At 41.4% G+C, this 19,857-nt stretch overlaps 1 protein-coding gene across 4 annotated transcripts in view; it reads left to right on the forward strand.

Annotated features, from left to right (window-relative positions):
- Positions 1–19,857, forward strand: part of FAM117A (family with sequence similarity 117 member A) — a 52,017-nt gene that overhangs the window by 20,053 nt on the left and 12,107 nt on the right. For all 4 annotated transcript variants that reach the window (XM_020997408.1, XM_020997409.1, XM_020997410.1 and 1 more), the window contains exon 2: positions 11,018–11,187. In XM_020997408.1, the coding sequence (XP_020853067.1) occupies positions 11,018–11,187 (170 nt within the window). The remainder of the gene's footprint in view (positions 1–11,017; positions 11,188–19,857) is intronic.

A 19,857-nucleotide genomic window follows, 5' to 3' on the forward strand; every position in this document is an offset into this window, starting at 1 on the left:
ACAGGCTGCTGTGTCACACAATACAAATAAGTATTATTAGATCATAGGGTTTAGACCAGGAAAGGAATTATCTAGTTGTGGATTAGAGATTATCTAGTCCAATGATTCTCAAACCTTTTTGGTCTTAGGATCCTTTTATGCTCTTAAATTATTGAGGGCCCTGCCCCTCAAAGAGTTTTGTTTATGTGGGCTATGTCTACCAATATTTTCCATTTTAGAGATTAAAACATCGTAGTATGATTATGAAAATGATTTTGACCTTGTGAACTTCCTGAAAGGATCTTGGAGACCCCAGAGGTCCCCAAACCATACTTTGAGAACAACTGATCTAGTCCAATTCTCTTATTTAACAAATGAGGAAACTGAGGCTCAGAGATATTAAGTGCCTTATCCAGGTTGTTCGGGATAATCAGTCAACAAGAACTAAGAGCCTAGTATGTCCCAGGCATTGAAGATACAAAGACAAAGAGTAAAATAATCCCTACTTGCAGTGATCATAGTGTAGTAAGTGCTCATAAGGCAGGGAAAGTGCTATAAGAAATCTGAGAAAGAAGAGATCTCTTCTGCCTGGAGATCAGGGAAGGAAGGCTTCTTCAGGGATCGAGCATTTGAGCCGTATCTTGAAGGCTGGGTAGGATTTCAATTTGCTAGACATGGGAAGGAGGGGAGACAAACAGGCATACAGGGTGGAAAGGACAGTGTGAGGAAAGGCAGGGAGGTGGGAAAGCATGGAAAAATAGGTGTCTGGACCATGTGCCCAAGGCCTAGGAGAAATCAGGTAGTGGGGCTAGAGGAAGAAAGATCTTTTTGGCTTTTTCTTTATCTTTGATTTTGATTTCTGTTTTTAAATTGATGCCTTTTGTTTTATATCTTGCTATATCACATTCATTTCCAAATATATCTTCCCCCTCACCTTACCTTTGTTCCCTTATAACAAGGACTAAAAAAGAAAAAGGAGAAAAATAGTTGAACTAAACCAACCTATACCCCAACCAGATCTGACAATACATGCAACATTGACCGCTCCCGCTAAGGGGAAGGCACCTGTGTTTTCTCAGCTCATCTCTAGTGCCAAGCTTGGTCATTACAAATGCACCTGCATTTGGTTTTGTTTTCTTCATGCTTGTTTCCTTTACATGCTTGTATTTGTTGTGTAGATTTTTTTTTATTGGTTATGCTTACTTTGCTCAGCATGATGGATTCATACAAGTCTTCCCGTGTTTCTCTGAATTCTTCACATTTGTTATGTTATTTATGGTGCGATTATATTATTTACCCATTTTCCAATAATGGACTCCTACTTTCTTTCCATTTCTTTGCTATTACAAATGGTGCTGCTATGTGTATGTGTGTATATGTGCACACAAACACATGTGCATATATACATGTATTTATGTGTGTGCATGTATGTATATACATACATACAAAGGCCTTTTTTTCTTTGATATTCTTAAGGTATATACCTAGCAGTGAGATCTTTGGGTTAAAGGGTATGGGCATTTTAAACATAATTTTCCCATTTGATTTTTAAAGGTGCTATCAGGATTTGGGGGGGGGGGAATATAAGGAGACCCACTTTGTAATTTTTGTAAACTTATATTTATGTTCAGACCTGAGCTGAGTACAAAGGGGCACAGGAAGAAGTGTTGGAAAAAGTATCATTGGTCAATGTGAGCAGGGATAATGAGGTTTTAAAACAGAACAGTATGCAAAAGTAATTTGTAATTGGTTTTTTCATTCCACAGATAATTATTAAGCACTTCCTATTTGCAAGTCTCTATAGAACAAAGGTTCTTAACCCTTTTGTGTGACATAGATTCCTCTGGCTGTCTGGTAAAGTCTATGGTTTCAAAATAATGTTTTTTTAAATGTATAAAATGCATAGAATTTCAATTTAAAAAACAAATAAACATGTTCACAGATAGCAAGAGCCTTTGTTCTAGAGTGTCTGACCATTCTGCTTTTCATTCTGCTCATTCTTAGTTGCTCATTCTTGCCCATAGCAGAGTTTCCTGGACTGCTTTATGCCAGAGAATAACCTCATTCCCTTTTCTGGACCCATTTTAACTCACTGAGCTCTGAGTAAATAAAATAAATGAAATTTACCTTTTTATTGCCCAGGCTAAATTGTGGTATGTAAGATAACAAGCTTATAGATTTAGAGTTGGAATGTTTCTTAGAGGTTGCCTAGTTCAGTCCCTACATTTGCCATAAGAAACAATGAACCTGAAGAATTCGGAGAAGCATAGAGAGACTTATTTGAATTGATGTAGAGTGAAGTGAGCACTCTGGGAGAAAAATTAAAATTTATTCCTTTATAAATGGAAAGAACCAAAAAAACAAAATCAAAACCATGCCTTCAAAAAACCAACCCCAAACTCCGAAACTCAACACTAATAATTAGTACTGGAGAAGAAACAGGAGTGTTCACGTATCATCCTTCTTTGCAGAGGTGGGGAAATAGGAGTATTTAACATTGCATATACTGTCAACTTCAGTTAATGTGTTATATTTGTTGCACTGCTTGGGTTTTTTCCCTATCTTTTTTAGTTACAAGGGTGGGGGAATATATTCAGAAATGAAGGTGATGTAAAAAATTTTTTTTTAGTTATAGCCCAAATTAAGTTGGCCAGTGGCTATTTTTCAACTCCTGCCTCAGAATCTCCATCGTCCGTCAACGAGTCACTAGTCTAGCTAAAAACAGCAGCCATAGAGCTCTCTTCTTTTCCTGTGTCTTCTATATTCTTACTCTCTCCTTCCCAACATTGTTCATGTCCCTTGTTCCCCCCCTCTCTCTCCAGGGCAGGAATGGGTGAAAGAAGAGGGAGAATTAGCCATGAAGAGTAAAGGCTAGGGCCATGTGGGCCTTGACTGAATTTTTAGGAGGAAGCTAGTGGGGAGAGAGAGAGAAGGTATTTGCCCCCAAAAGCTGGGTGGCAATAGTTTATTGTGGCAGAGAGAGGGAAGAGCTGCCCTGAACCCTGTTTGAGACCTGCCAAGTGGCCTTACACTTGGGTTTGTTTGATTGGTTTAGAGGTTGACCTTTCTTTGGCTGAATCTGACCTCAGTGTCCTCACTGTCTTAGGATGAAGCAAGGTGTTGGCCTTCTGTATGTCCGCTGGCTTTGGCCTATCTGTGTCTTTCTGTGTGAGTCACTGTTTGTTTGTATTCCCTCCTTTACAGTACCTCTCCAAGACAGCAAGACACTTGACCTATTCTTTGCCCCATTAAGGAAGCTGTATAAGGGAGAGCAGTTGGGAGACAGAGCCGAGTGGTGCTGGAAGATAGCACCTGAGGCCTCTTATCTCTGGTTCCTTTTTCTTTACCGTTGCCCAAGAACTGAAAGCCCCCACCACTGCTCAGCTAAAGGGTGAAATGTCCTGGCCTCTTGCCAGGATTCTCAGCCAGGTGGTAGGGCCTTGGAGACTGGTGCCTGCGATGTGCTGATAACACCACCAGGGTGCTGTAAACAGGACACTCCACCCTTATTCAATGGCCCAGCCTCAGCCCTTGCAGACTGTCCAGGCTGTCCTGGCCTAAAACTCTGCTTCTGGGCTTTATGGTTCCATGATCTCATTTCTGGATGTGCATGCTTCTTTGCCTGTATGTTGATTGTCCTCCTCCTCCTCCCCCACTCCAAATCTGAAAGAAGGTACCCAATCCCTTCCCTAAATGAATCTAGTAGCTCTCTTAACCACAGACAGCTGTGGTGACTTCCTCTTGTGGCTTTTCTTCCTCTTCCTAAGACCAGAAACTCTGCTGGGTGGTGTCCAATGCCCAACACTGTCCAAATCTTCTTGGGAAGTCTGACAAATCCATGGGGGATAGAAACAGGGGTCAGCTGACCCCCAAGCTTATATTGTGCCCACTTAGATTAATTCACTGGTACCAAGATCTTGTTGGCTAAGTGAGCATGCTTAGATGTAGCTCTGTAGCTAGCTACTGATGCCTTTTTGAACTAAAGATTGTCCTGGTTCCCTTTTAATAACAATAACAGTCATAATACATATCGCTACCGTAGCGCTATAAAGAGAACAGTCCACCTCACTTCAACCTTTCCTCAGTGCATGGTCTTGGTAACAGAACTAGAACTCCATATAACTTCCACAGGGACCATGGCCTAAGTTATAAATTACCATTTCCCCTTTTTGCTGGGGGCCATGGGCAATAATAACTCACATATAGCATTTTAAATCTTGCAAAATACTCTACAAGCATGCTTTTATTTGCTCCTCATTTTAACCTTATGAGGTAGAAGCTTTTCCCAACAAAGTTCAGTCTTTTTCCCTCTCCTTCAGGCCCAAAGGAGGTGCTGCAGTTGTTTGCATTCCTGAGAAGGTCCTAGCTAGGTCAAGAATCTTAGTTAGAAGGGAAGAGGGAGACTGGCAAAAGGACATATGACAGAGAAAGGTAATTCTTTCATTTTGTGTCTATGGGCTGCACCAACAGAGGATGGTGGTTGTTGTAGAGGTCAGGGAGCAGGAGCCAGCTCTCTTTCTCCATCCTTCAGTAGACGAATCTAGGGAGACCCATCAATTCTGCTTGATGACAAAGGAGTCAGAATTTAGGCCTGATTACTCAGGTCAGAACTCTTTCTCCAGATGAGTTCAGTCAGTTCTCTCTTTCTGTGAATCAGTTGCTACTAGAACCAGAGAGGCCAGTGATTCTAACTGGGAATATCCTGATTTCTTTCCTTGTTCTCTGCCTTTTGACTGTTAGTGTTGCTCCCTGTAACAGCAAGAGCCAGGGAAGGGGAAAAGATGCCAGTCGATTGCTGGTCCGAGCACTAGGGAGGGACCAGAAAGTACTTGTATCTTCACCTATTCCAGGATTGTAAGTACTCCTCATCTTTCATGAATGTAGTGAATGGAAAATTGGCTATTACGGAGAATAAGGATACAGTGCATGTTGTTGGGAAGTGTGGTATAGAACTAAAAGTGATGTATGATTGGTACAAAATCCAGATAGGTGAAGCATTCTAGTCTCTTGGACAGCAAAGAGATCAAATCAGTCAATATTTAGAGAAATTAATCTAGGCCATTGACTGGAAGACCAAATACTGAAATCTGAAGCTTAAATACTTTGGCCACCTAATGAGAAAATGGGACTTATTGGAAAAGACCCTGATATTGAGAAAGATTGAAGGCAAAAAGAAAAGGGGACAGCAGAGGATGAGATGGATAAACAGTGTCTTAGAAACAATGAACATGAACTTGGACAGACTTCAAGAGATGGTGAAGGATAGAAGGGCCTGGTGTACTATGTGTGGTCCATAGGGTCACGAAGAGTCAGACACAGTTGAATGATTGAACAACGAAGCATAGCCCAAGGGATTGGTGGAAGCAGCTCGCCTTTCTCTCTTTGAGAACTGCTTCCTTCCAGATTGTGGTGAAATAGATTTGAGAATTGTGACATCCAGATCTCTCCCCTGTCCTTATTGTGTGTCTTGTCCTTCTGCCTGCCTTTTTGCTCCTTGCCATGTGGTTTACACAAATTTGCTTTTCAGAGCCTGTGCGTTTTCTGTGGATTTGTATGATTTTAGGAGAATGAGGTAATAATATTTTGTTAATAAGCTGCTCTGGGAGGTAAAAGCTCCTAAAAGAGCCAGATCTACCCTTTGAATCCTATACCCAAAATGAAAGTAATACAAGGAGGCAGTGTGGAGGAGATAAAGCCTAGGTCCTAGGAGATGGAAATGCTTTTTCGATGATGTGCTTTGTAACTTAGGGCAAACTAATGACATCCTTAACCTATAAAGGATGAGAGTAATTCCTGCCTTTTCCTGTTTTATAGGGAGAATAAGCAAAAATTAATATAATCAAGTCTAAAATTCTCTTTACAGAAGGAGCATACCATTGGCTCTGATGGAGCTAAGCAGCCACTAATTTTAAAAGTATTACCTTTAGGATAAATACATTTTGATTAATAGCAGATTTGCTTTCCTATTAAGCTAATGTTAAAAATGAATTTGTGTTGCATGATGATTTTTCGTTGCTTCTCTCCCTTGGCGTTGTGACATTTTTGCCTTCCTTTGTTCAGCAACAGGATGGTTATAACTTCTCCTTTTTTGGAATCACCTGATCCCTAGTGCATTTTGTTGTAGCCTCTCCTTTTTATTCTGTGTATGTTTATTTTTATGTGTGTCTCTTGTTTGCACAAATTGTTAGATTTTGTTTATGTCCATTCTGCCATTCTCTTTCATTCTATTGGATTATTTAATCCATTTATATTTAAGATGTGATGGTTAAGTTTACATTTTCCTCTATTTCTTTTACATTGATTTGTTTATACTCTTCTTTTTTATAGTCTTCACTTTGTCCCCACAGTTAGTTTTTGCTATTAGTAAATTACTTTGGTACTGGTCTATTCCTACACATTTACCAAGTTGCTTAGATTTACTTAAATTATTAATTTCTCTTTCTTCCTATGTATTTAATTATCTACCTTCCTTTCCCGCCCAGATAAGCCTATGGTTCAAAACCTTTCCACTCCCTCTCTCTGCCCCAAACCACTTAGCTTAAGTAGCATTTTTTTGTGGTACCCTCTTTTTTTTATATAAATTTAGAATCCTTCAATTTCTGTCACTTCTAGTCTATTATGACCTCTATTCTCTGATTCATAGACTGTATATCCATTTTTATTCCATTTTTTTCCCATGTCCTTCATGAGAAGTAACATTTAGCTACCAGAAACGTGTAGAAGAGATGGAAGGTAACATTAGAGGGGAAAGCACAAGCAGCTTGGGGAGACCAGGAAAGGACTCCTGCATTTGATTTGAGTCTTAAAAGAAGGCAGAGATTCTAAGAGGTGGAAGTTATTAGGGGAACAGCCAATGCAAAGGCATGGTGGTAGAGTGTCCTCTGTGAGGAACAGCAAATATTACCAGTGTGGATGGATTGAGTAGGGAGGAGTGTAAAATGTCAGAAGACTGGAAAGGTAGAAAGGAACCAGGTCGTGATGAGCTTTAAATACCAAAGAAAAAAGTTTGTATTTCATCTTAGAGGTAATAGGGAGCCCTTGGAGTTTATTGATTGCCAGGGTATGGGAAGGGAGTCATGGAGATGGGGAAAGGTGGTGACCTTCAGACCTGTGTTTTAGGAAAAATCACTTAGGAAGTTGTGAGGATAAATGGGAGTGGGGAGGAAACTTGAGGCAGGGAAACCACTCAGAAGACAAGTGCAGTAGTTGAGACAAGATGATGAGGGCCTGAATGGTGATGGTGGATGTCAGTGGAGGTAATGGAACATGAACAAGAGATGTTGTCTAGTTTAAGGAGGAGTAAAAAGTTGAACTTTACAACTCTCATGAGCTTTGTAACTCAGAAGTTACTAACCTGAGTGACTAGAAGGATCCTGGTGCCCTTGATAGTAATAGAGAAGTTCATAACAGGGGTAGGTTTTTTAAGAAAAGACAATGAATTCTGTTTTGGACATGTTCCCTTTGAGATGTCTGTAGGACATCCCAGTTTGAAATGCCCCGTAGACAGGACTAGATGGAATTCAGAAGAGAGGCTAGGGCTTGATATAGATCTGGGATTTGCATGGAGTTGATAATTGAATCAATGAGATCACCAAGACTACAGAGATAAAAGAGGATAAAGGGTGGAACCTTAGGGGGACATCCACAGTTAGTGGGAATGACATGGCTGGAAATCCAGCAAAGGAGACTAAGAAGGGCCAGTCAGACTAGTAAGAGAACCTTGGAGGGAGCAGTGTTGTGAAAACCCAGGGAGGAGAGAATATACAGGTGTATATTGGTAGTGTCGGGGGCTGCAGAAAAGTCAAAGATGAGGACTGAGAAAAGGCCATTAAATTTGGCGATTAAGATATGATTGGTAACTTTGGGGAGGGCATTTGAAGGTGAATGATGAAGTTAGAAGGCAGATTACAGAAGATTTAGAAGACAGTATGAGGAAGGGAACTAGAGGTGCTCAGTGTAGTAGGTTTTTTTATTTTTTTAAAGAAGTTTAAATGAGAGGAGAGATTATAGGACAATAACTAGCAGAGATTATAGCATAAATGAGGATTTTTTTTAAGGATGGGGAAAACAGTCGTGTTTGTAGTCAGTAGAGAAAGATGCATTAGATAGGGAGCAATTGAAGATAGACAAGAGTGGGAATGATTATGGCTGCAGTCTACTGGAGAAGATAGCATCAAGAGCCTGTATACAGAAGTTGACCTTTGCAAAGAAGGACCACCTCTTCATTAGAGAATGGAGTAAAGGAGGAGATACTGGGTAATGATTGCAACATGCCATATGATGAGAAGGGGAGAAATAAGGGTTTTTGGCTAATTGCCTCAATTTTTTTGGTGAAGGTCGTCAGCTGGGAGGAATTGTCATAGGAGGCTTGAGGAAAGAGAATAAGGTTTGTAACAACTGTTTATGAGTGGGCTAGATAGTCAATTAAGGAGGTATTGGAGGATTACCTTAGTGCATTGAGGGCTCAGGTGATATTAGATAACATATATTTTTAGTGTACCTATTTGTGGTTTTGCAACTTCTTCCAGCTCTATTCTGGGACATAAGAGTAGGAGCAAAGAAAGCAAATGGTAGGATAACACAGATTTGGGGTTTGGCAAGGTATGTGATTGGCAATAGGACAAAGAGGCAAAGGATTCAAAGAGCAGAGGATAATGTAGAGTAAACAGGTTTACCACCAAGAGGTCCAGATTGGGAAGTGATGAGAGTATAGCCAAAGCAGGGGTAATGACTTGGGAAAGTAATGAGGAATGAAGGATTTGGAGGTCATGGTGAGGATGAAATGTAGGGTTAGGAGTTGAAAGGCATAGGGAGAGATGGAATGATAAAAGATTTATCATTGGTTAAAGGAATTTTGGAATTCGTGGACATCGAAGTGGAACACGTTTGTGTGTACATGTGTGTGGTAGCAAGATCAAGGATATGACCATTTGTGTGAGTAGCAAAAAAGTAGTGGAAGAAAAATAGGTCTTGGGAAATGAGTAGACTGAGGAAATGGAAAGTTAGGGTGTTTGAAGGAACATCAGTGTTTATGCTGAAGTCCCCCTAGTATGAATATAGAAGTTGTGGAGGAGACTGTTAGCTAGGCTACAAAACATCTAGATTGGGTAATAAATTTGAAGGCCTCAAAGGAGGCCTGGAATGCCTCTTTTCCTTGGAGGTTCATCTTTTTTCATTAGCGATTAAATTCAGCTTTGCAGCACATATTATTTTGGTTATGACTTGAGCCCCTTTGCTTTTCTTGCTCTGGGGAGTCTGCAAAATTCTTTTTTCACTAGGGATTTTTAGTTCATTTTCCTTCATACTTGTTCAATGTTTTATGGCCTTAACATTTTTTAAATTAATTTTTACTATCTTTCTTTGTCTTACTATTGGTTTATCTGCTTTGAAGCTAGCCTTTCTCTTGTGGGCTTTTGTCTCCCTACTTTTTAAAAAAAAATTCTCAGTACCTTGTCTATGGATTTCCTCCTTTCTCTTTGGCTCCTACCACTTCTGCTGTTTCAGAAACACCCTCCCCCCTAATCCTCAACTTCCCTCCCTGCCCGGAGTAGACTGTTTGGAGAAGGGGCTGACCCTAGGTGTTTTCCACTGTCTGAAAACTCCTTTGATTCCTTTCCCCTCTAGCTGGTTTGTTATCTCAGCCTCCCCCACTCCCCACCAACTCCTGACTTTCCTTGACTGAATGCTGTCCATGCCCATGGGGTTAATGGAGTTGGGGAGGGGGCAGGGAGAGGAATATTTCATAAGACTTCTACCTTGTATGGTATTTCTATCTTAGCTTCAATTTTTATAGATTTCTTCCTTTTTGGTTGTTAGATCTACTATTCTGCCATTTTACCAATCTGGATGGCAGTTAGAAGTCCATCTAGGATTAAATATTGCCTTGGATTATGGGACATCAAATTGTTTGCAAATGTGAAAGCATTTTGTTCTGTTTTAGAAGAGAGACACTTTTATGAATCTGTTATAGCTAAAATTCAATTATTAATGACTATTGGGATAACCTGAATAATTGAAACTTAGATGATTCAGAAAATTAAAAATTTACCACTAGTTTCAACCTCTGCCTTCACTATATATCATACTGTATGTACTATTGAAATGAATAAATTTGATTGGCTCCCAGCTTCCCTCTGCTTCAATTTCACTGCCCAATATGTCTGCCTGAAAGGACGGAAAGAAATCCATCCAAAGTCATGGATATTATCCAATTTGTATTCTTCATTCCCAGATAGTTGAAGCAGGCATTATTCTTTTCATCTTGATTGTCTTGCTTCCCTGGAATTGGATTCTGAGAGAAGTATGAGTTGTCAGTAACATAGATTGATTACTTACTCAGTACTCAAGACCTTGTACTAGATACTGAGACATCTAGAAGATAGGAGAGGTCTAGTCCCTTTTCTTAGAGAAAGACAAGTCTAGGGAGAACCTGAAGACCTTTTTTTCATCTTAACAAACCAGATTTGACATGATATCAGTAACATTGCATGTATAATTATGTGGTCTCCTTAGAATGACTTGGCCTCCTAGATAGATTGAACTTTTTATTAAATGTTTATTCTCTGCTAGGCTTTGTACTAAGACCTGGGGATACAAATGCAAGCAATATAGCCTCTTTCCTCCAAGACCTTACATCCTAATGGGGAAAGACAACAAATTAAAGGGTTTTGGAAAGGGGCTGGCAAGGAGGGTTTACCTCTCAGGACTGGAGAAGCCAGAGACCTCACCTCCAAGGTTGTGAAGGGAGGGAGATGAGAGCTGAGAACAAAAGGCATGCTATGCTGTCTGATGACAAAAGGGTCCTCATCCTTGCTCAAGTGTCTCTTTGTCACTTCCTCCTCTTCCCTCTCTACTTTTAAAACAGCTAATCCAAAATAGCAAAAATAACGAGATGATTATAGAAGAAAAAGCGGTAAGGATCTTACAGAGTTAGGGAAGCATGCTGAGGATAGCGTTAGTGAAGCTGGCTGACTGAGGGTGGTTACTGCATTTGATTCCTCTGTGCTGATGTCAGTATGTGGGTTGTGCTCTCTTCTAGCCAGTGTCCCGTGTTCAGCGGCCCCAGAAAAGTCGGTATGTAGGCATCGACCACCCCGAGTCCGACGCACATTCTCCTTGGACACAATTCTTGGCTCCTACCTACTGGGCCAATGGCCGAAAGACACTGATGGCATCTTCACCTGCTACACCAATGACAAGGCCACCCAGGTAATGGAGCTTTCCCTCTTTTTCCCTAGCAGGTATGGGACTGAGATGGGTGATCCAACTAGGGGGCACTTGATCAATAACATAAGTCATCCACACTAATAGTAAACAGCAATGGCTCATATAATAGAGATATACTGGGATAATTTTCAAACATACTGTTTTGCCTGCCTAGATTCATAGTAGTATGATTTGCATTTCCTAAATATCCATCCAAATGGTGGAAGATAAAAGTCATCTTGGGATTTTAAATTTTGCCATGAATAATTCCTGTTTGGATGGATACCCAGATTGAGTTTGCTTTGCCTTTGGAATTAGTTATGATTTTTTAAAAAGTAAATTTGCCTTCCTAATGCTGTGTTTAGGACAGCAATAGATTGCGTTCCTTGAATATACTCCAACTGAAAGGGGTATGGTGACTTGGGAAAAAGGGGGAAATCAGACGCATTGAAAGTTTACACATGTAATAGAGAATTGACTTCTAGTTGTAGGAAGGTGGTAGATTTGATATCTGTAGTATCAAAGGTCCCACTTATTGGAATGTTGTTTTCTTTTACTTGCTATTCTCCTATAATATTATTTTTCATATTATTATTTATTTTGTTAAACATTTTCCAATTACATGTAAAAGAATTTTAACAAGCATTTTTTTAAACTTTTGAATTTCAAATTCTCTCCCTCATCTCTCCATCCTTGAGAAGGCAAGCACTTTGATTTATCCTATAATATCCTTATTGATTAATAAACCTAGAAATGTCTTCCAAAGAGCATCATTCGTGCCTTTATTTGGGGTATGACACTACACTTTCAAAGTTCTCTACCTTCCTCTCTTACCAGGAAGGAAAAGAACACTGGATTTAGAATCAAACAATCTAGGTTCTTATCCCAGATTTTCCACCTGATAGCCATGTGATCTCAGGCAAAACTTAACCTTTCTGGCCCTGTTTTCTCTTCTGCAAAATGAGCATGTTTGAACTAGATGACCTCCTGTCCGTGTCAACTCTCGAGTCCTATGATCACTTGCTGTTTTCTCATCTTCCTGTCTCCTTAAGGGAAATGTTCCCCAAGGTCGTCCGTCCTCTTCTTCTTCCCACTTTGGCAATCTCATTGACTTGCAAAAATTCCAACTATTATTTCTAAATAAATGATTCCCAAGTCTATATCTTTAGCACTGACCTCTCTCCTGAGCTCCGGAACCATACTCAAAATGTCAAGGGAACTGACAGTCCTGTCAGCATGTCAAATTAAACATGATCAAAACAAATCTTCCCACAAAACCTCCTATTGACTCCTCTATTTCTGTCTGTGAAAACACCATTTACCCAGTCTCATGTTGGAAACCTTGGTTTTTTCCTCTTTTTTCTCTCTCCTTTCTCATAATAGTCAGTTACTAAGTCCTTCCTGTGGCTCTGTTATCTGTCTTAAACATATCCTTATCTAATCCTACTGTCCATCCTTACTCAGACCTTATCACACCTGGGCTACTGAAATAGTCTTCTAACAGATCTTCCTGACTCCATTTTCCTCCCTCCTGCTCCCTATCTTTCCTCAAGAATTATCTTCTTTATTCATGGATATGGTCCTGTAGCCTCTAAGTTCTTAAAAGTGCCTTTAAATTTCTACAGAACACAATTCCAACCCCTTAATATATAGTCTGATGGACTAGCCCTCTACCACCTTTCCCTTCTAGCCTTATTTTATTCTCCATATACTCTGTGGCCCAGCTAGACTAGACTCCCACTCCCCTATATATGACCAGCTCCTATGTAAGCTACATGAAGGCAGGTATCTTGTCTTTCTAAACTTTGTATGTCCCCTTGCCCCCTCTGTGCCTAGCACAGTGGTCTGCTTACATTAGGCACTTAATGTTAGTTGAATTTAACTGATTATATAACCCTTCCCAGAGAGTTATCTATCAACCAAAATATCAATACATACTACATGCATACCTCAGAGATACTGCAGGTTTGATTCTAGACCATCACAATAAAGAGAATTTTGCAATAAAGTGAGTCAGTAATTTCTTGGTTTCCCAAAGTAATTTTTTGGGTCCCTTGGTTATATTTACACTTGACTGTAGTCTATTAAGTGTACAATAGTGTTATCTCTTTAATATCAATGTATATATCTTAATTGTGATCATCTGAGCCTTCAGCAAGTCATAATCTTTTTGCTGGTGGAGGGTCTTGCCTCCATATTGATGGCTGCTGACTGATCAGGGTGGTGGTTGATGAAGGTTGGGGTGGTTGTGGCAATTTCTTAAAATAAGACAACAATGAAGTTTATCTGATTGATTGACTCTTCCATTCATTTAGACACTTAGAGGCCATTGTAGAGTTATTAAGTGGCTTAATTTCAATATTGTGTCTCAGGGAATAGGGAGGCCTAAGGGGAGGGGGAGAGAGAGGCAGAGAGAGAGAGAGAGAGAGAGAGAGAGAGAGGAGAGAGAGAGAGAGAGGAGAGAGAGAGAGAGAGAGAGAAAGAGAGATGGGGGAATGGCTGGTCAGAACACACACAACATTTGTTGATTAAGTTTGCTATCTTATATAGGTGAAGTTCACAATGGCACAAAACAAATAATAACATCAAAGATCACTGATCACAGTTCATCATAACATATAATAATAATGAAAAAGTTTGAAATATTTCAAGAGTTACCAAAAGGAGGCACAGAGATATGCTGTTGGGGAAATGGCGCTGATAGATTTGTTCAATGCACAGTTGCCACAAACCTTCAATTTGTTTAAAAAAAAAAAGGCAACATCCACAAAGTGCATTAAAGGGAAATGCAATAAAACAAAATAAGTATACAACTTGGTTTAGGGCTTCTTGAGGTTATTTTTTTCCCAATAGCCACTCTTAAATCTTTCCTGCTGAAGTTATAGCCACTCCTTTTTGTCCTTATTGAAATAGACTAGGAGTCGGTTACCACCTTCTCTACCCCTTTCCTCATAGGTTTAAAATCCCTCCTTCACACCCCTCCAAAGACCTCTCTCTTCTCCAGGGCACATAATGCCAATTTTCACTTTTTCTTACAGAATGTCTTTCTAATGGTCATTAGCAAATATTTGAATGTCCAGCACTGCCTTTCACACATTGGGATGAAGGAAATAAGACTGGGCTTGGAACTCAAAAAACTTGTGTTCTTGTTTAGAGAAGATGAGTGAGCATATATCCAAAGAATTCAGTGTAGCCAGAAGGTGGGCAGCAGAGGAGGTTAAGAAATCAGGCTCTATTTGTCGAGGAGAGTTGGCAACAAAGTGATTGACCGTAGTAGGTGTTTGAGAAGAACAGTGAGGCAGGATGGTGGGACCTGGAGACAAATCTCTACACTGCCAAGTCACAGGGCCTTGTCCAGAGACTCAAGCCACTGCTGTTCCTCAATCCTTAGAAAAGAGTATCTTCTGCTACCATGGGCACTTTCCTCATTGCTCAGGCAGGAATCTAGATACTATACTTCCTTTTGCCCAAGCAAGGGAGGTCTTTCAGAAAGAATGGGATTTTAAGGGGTTAGAGAATCTGTTATTTCTGGACAATATCTTGTTTTAGTCTACAGGTTTCCTTATACTTCGATCTGTACCCTTTAAGCCTTTGTTCCCAACTTTCGAGGAAGCCCTCATCCCCTTCCTTAGCTGCAGCTTTCTTCTCCAGCTCAAAGCTGTTAGATTTTCCTTGGCTGGGTCTAAAGGCCAGGGCTCCAGCTTCTTGGTGTTTTTGGTCAAGCTGCAGCTGTAGGCCAGATCTTTTATATAACAGGCCTGGGCTCACTGCCACAATGAGGCAGAGGTCGGAGATGCTCCCTCCTCAGGCTTGGCGGATCTAGGGCCACACGGTTCTCTTCTTTCCTGTGGATGGGCTCCAGACCTCTAGGAACTCATAGCAACCTGTAAATATTGTGTGGCAGCAGCAGGGAAGGAGAATTCAGAAACCATGGGCATCCATTCTCTGCCTTTCTGTCTCTAAACCAAAAGATCTGCTGTACCCATGGAGCATTCTGACCTCTTCAGGATCTGTTTGTATTAAAGGGTCCCAGTTTTCCCTTCAACCAAAAGGCCTCAGCTTGCTTGAGTTTGGCACTGGAATGTGAATGCCCATCAGAGGTGGCAACAGTGTTTGTCAATATTGTTTCTCCCCAAGAAATGGGTATCCCGTTATATCACTGTTGAATGACATGGTCCCCAAAAGAAACCATTTGGAAAAAGATGGAGGAGGGGAGGCAGTGCCCATGAATCTTTGGAAGCTCTGAAAGCCAAAGACTGTTAAAATTTGGGCTTGATGCCAGGGTACGCTGCTTAAACCAATCTAGTGGCTGTTACCACTCCACCCCATACCTCTCTCCCACCCTCTATCATGTCACTTCTACCCATGCCAATACAGTTTGTCATCTGTTATACTCACTATAACTGGGATAAGGCCTTACCTCTGCCACCCAAGAGGAAGCAGCTGTACCCTGTATCTTGGAGCACATCTGCCTCAGCTTTCCTGGCTGCTACATGTCTTTGCAGGGAGGCCTAAAGCAATGTCTGTGGGCTGGGTTGCCCAGCCCTCTTCACACCCCTAATTATGTAGATACTTTCTGAAGCAACTAAGGGTTCTGCCTGACCCAACCTTGACATGGGCAGCAAGCATTTACTGAGCCCTTGCTGTATGCATAGCTGCCAACGTTATGTAGCCGAGACTTGCTGTCAGAGCAGAAGTCAGGGTTAAAAACTTTCAACTGACTTTGGCTACAATAAAACAGTCAGCAGGTATTTCCTGCCTGATCCCACAGGAGCAAAGCTCTATATTATTAGACATTTGGGGCACAGAGTGAATTCATCACTCTTTCCATTACCACACTGCCTTTCATGTAAATGGGTTCCATCTCTCCTATTAGACTTTAAACTGCCTAAGAGCAGAGACTATGTCTGGTCTTTAGAATTAGGATACCTGGGTTCAAATGCCAGGTGTGCTCTTGTTAGCTGTGTGACCTTAGGCAATTCATTTCAACTTTCTGAGCCTGTTAGCTTATCTATAAAATGAGGATAATACTTTCACTACCTATGTTCCAGGGTGATTGTGAATAAAGCACTTTGTAAACAGTACAGTACCATATGTGAATGAAGTGATTGTTAATAATTACATGATAATAATAATGATACCAGGTTGGATGGGTTCATGGGACTGTGTTAGCTGGGAGAATGGATAGAATTAAGCCAGTGTTTCTTGGAAGAGATGGCCTTAAAATTGTGCACCCAGAAGAGTGAGTTAGGTTAGGGTGAGAGGGGAAGAAGAGGAATTGTTCTAGATCTGTGGGACAACTTGGGCAAAGGAAAAAGAGGAAGACTAGGGATTCTAAGAAGTCTGCTTAGATGGAACAGACAGACTAGGTAGGAATGAAGCAGGAGCTGAGGGCACATGGGAAAGGACTATCCAGCTGGTAGAGCCTTGGAAGGCTGTTCAGATATGAATGTGATGCAGTGAGGTCACCAGAAACCAAAAAAGTCCCCAGACCCTGAAAAGGGCATTTGATTTGTTTTTTTAGATTGTCAACAGGCAAGCATTGAGCGGGGAGCAGACAGATTTAATAAAAAGAGTGTTAAATGATTTATATAGCTGAAAAGGTATGTACCTAGATGATGTGACTCTGCAGTTAAATCCCTTTCTTCCCCCACACATCCTGGCTAAACAAATAATAAAAGTGGAGAATCTCTGACTAAGTAACTGATGGAAATGTACCATCATTGTCCCCATCCTGGTCTGTAGGGGTTTCTGTGAGCACCTTTGAAGTGTCTGTCAAGGATTTCTCTTTTGCAGCAAGCATGTAGTCTTTTTCCACCCTTTGCCCGTCCTTCCTCCTAACAGTCACTAGCTAGGAAGAAGTTGCCCAGCCAGCCATTGTGGAGTAGTTCTGCTGGTGAAGGTGCAGGGCTGCCAGCAGCCTGTGGCCAGTAGCTGTGGTTACCCCCTCTGCCTTCTTGCTGCGCAAAGCATTTTGCCTTCTTGTGAGAGAGAGAGAGAGAGAGAGAGAGAGAGAGAGAGAGAGAGAGAGAGAGAGAGAGAGAGAGGGGAGGAAGCGGTCTCACCACAGCTGAAACAACTATTTCAGAAAGTTCCTCTGTTGGCCACCTTCTTTTGTAGACAAGACACCAGGGTATCCGCCCCTCCCCATCCCACACAGCCTTGCTCCCCACTTTCCAGTTGTTTCTAGAGGATGTGGGTGTGTTCCCCACAGGTTGGGCTGCTTTTGGACTGGCTTAGCCCTTGTAAATAGATCTAACTGGCATTTCTCAAACACAAAGGGAGGGGAAGACCAGAGGTACAAAGTTGAATATAACTTACTTGAGGAAAAGCTCCTTCCCTTGTTCATCTTATTACCTCATTTTCTGCCTAGCCTCAACCCTAATAGCACCTCTTTCCCCCAAACCAGTGTTGCTATGATCTTTTTTTTTTTTGTAGTATTGTTTGAAACCAAGAAAAGATTACAAAGGCCCTCCCTTTCTTAACACTGTGGCAGCATTGACAACTTATTCTGTGGGTTTGGCTCTTTTGATAATGGGGTGATAAAGGCAATGAGGTCAGATGAAAAAAAAATCAGAGGATTATTGGGATAATTAACTTGCCTTTTGACTTTTGCAGTTCCATTTTTGTTCTGCTATAAAGAGCATGCGTAGGTATGTATGCATGTGTGAGAGTGCACGCTCACACACACACGCATATACACATACATACATGCAGGCATCTAGGCATGTGACATGCTGGAATTAAGAGTCTTGGGTACCTTAATACTTTGAAGCAAACTGCTGGTGTGTGGACTTCTCAGACTGTTCACTTTCATTGGATCTCCTGGCCCTGCATCAAACTGTGTTAGCCCCCAGGTGGCCCATCTACTGCTTTATACCTAGGGCATACTCTGCTGCCATAGTTAATCATAAACAAAGTGGGGAACAGGGCCCTTTCTGCTGCCTTCCTGACCTTGGACAAGGCATGCTCCAGTTTTTTCTGGGGTCTTATTTTCCCCTGCCAAATAAGTGGGTTGGACTGTATTGTCCCTTAAGTCACTTCCAGCTCTAAATATGCTCAGTGACTGTGGTGCCAGTTTCAGGGAAACAGATTTGGGTGGGTCTTAGATACATCTTCTCATTGCAAACTGGATGTCCGAGTGACATCTAAAACTCCGAACCTGTCCAGAATAGTGCATATATGTCCTTGTTGTCTCTGGTTAGAATGTAAGTTTCTTGAGAGTAGGGTTTATTTCATTCTTTGTATTTGTTTCTCCAGCACCTAGCACTGTGCCTAGCACATAGTAGACACTTAATAAATATTGATTGATTGATTGATGCCATTCCACCTCCCAACCTCTTTGTGTCCCTTCTGGGTCATTCCCAGAGAGGCTGTTCCTCGCCCCCCCCCCCTTCTCCCAATCAAACTCCTGCATGTCCCAGACAATTATTGAGCTGCTGCAGCTCTGGGATTTCTTAACCTGCAAATAAGGCAACATCTGACCCACGTCTTGCTTTGCATAATCTAAGCATCATCTGCAGGCAGTGACTGACGACACCACCAGACAGGCCAAATTCTCCCCTGCGCCCTGGTGTTAAAAATAAGTCTGTTCTGGTGCACTGGTCCCCTTGATGAGGAAAATCTTTTTAGCCATGCTATACTTTCCCCTTAACCTCAGCAGATTTAGGACTGTTCAGAAAGAATCTCCTAGAAGTGCTCTGAAGCAGAAGAGGCCTGGAGGCCTGGTGATCTCTGTTGTGGCCAAGAGGTCAGGGATCTGAATTGGATCTCTTCCCTAGCCATGGATTTTTGTACTTTTAACAGTCAGTTCATTACTTCCCTAGTGCATATCACTGTGTTGTACATTAGCATGAGACCCAGATAAAGTAGGCAATAGCCTGAAGGGAAATATCATTCCCATCCAGAAAAGACAACTCTGCCCTTGAAGCTCCCTGTTTAGTTGGAGAAGAATGAATACACATAAAACTGACTTAAGAACACTTACACAGTGACATATAAACAAAGACAGGGAAATAATGACCTAATCTAGTCTGTTGGTACAAAAGGGAGATGGAATAAATTAGCCATCAGAGCCAAGTGAGATGCACAAGGGCAGGTTTCCTAGAGAAGGCAAATGGGGGAAGGAAGAATAAGACTAGATGGAAGAGAACAAAGGAGGGAATCTCGACTGGGAAGAAGAGAGAGGGAATCTCTAGAAGGGGAATGCTGAGCACGTTTGCCCATCTAGAGAAGAGGCCTTTGAGGATTAGCAGGGAGAAATAGGAAAGGAGAAGGGCTATGAAGGCCGGGCTGAAGAGCAGAGATTATACCTACACAATTGGCATGAGGTGTCATTATCAGTTCCTAAGTAGAAAGTAGATAGGGGTCAAAAAAGTGCTTAAGGGAAGAGATGATTCTGTATTTTAAGATATTTACAGAGCTCTTACTAATAACCCATAGCTGCTTGCATTCTCTCTTACATAACATGCCAGCAGAGAAAGTAGATGGATAGATTGTAGTAGACATTGAACACAAAATGAGCTACTATTGGAAAAAGCTACCTGGAGGAGAGGGAATCTGGACTTACTCTGGTGTTCATCAGCCCCTCCAGTTGAAGTCATTACCACCTTCCCAGGTGTAAGGGAATTAGGTAAGCCTCAAGGTTCCTGCTGACCTACTCCATGGTCAGGG

The sequence above is a fragment of the Phascolarctos cinereus genome, unplaced genomic scaffold (assembly GCF_003287225.1).
Source record: "Phascolarctos cinereus isolate Bilbo 61053 unplaced genomic scaffold, phaCin_HiC Scaffold_5;HRSCAF=322, whole genome shotgun sequence".
NCBI classification, from domain to species: Eukaryota; Metazoa; Chordata; class Mammalia; order Diprotodontia; family Phascolarctidae; genus Phascolarctos; species Phascolarctos cinereus.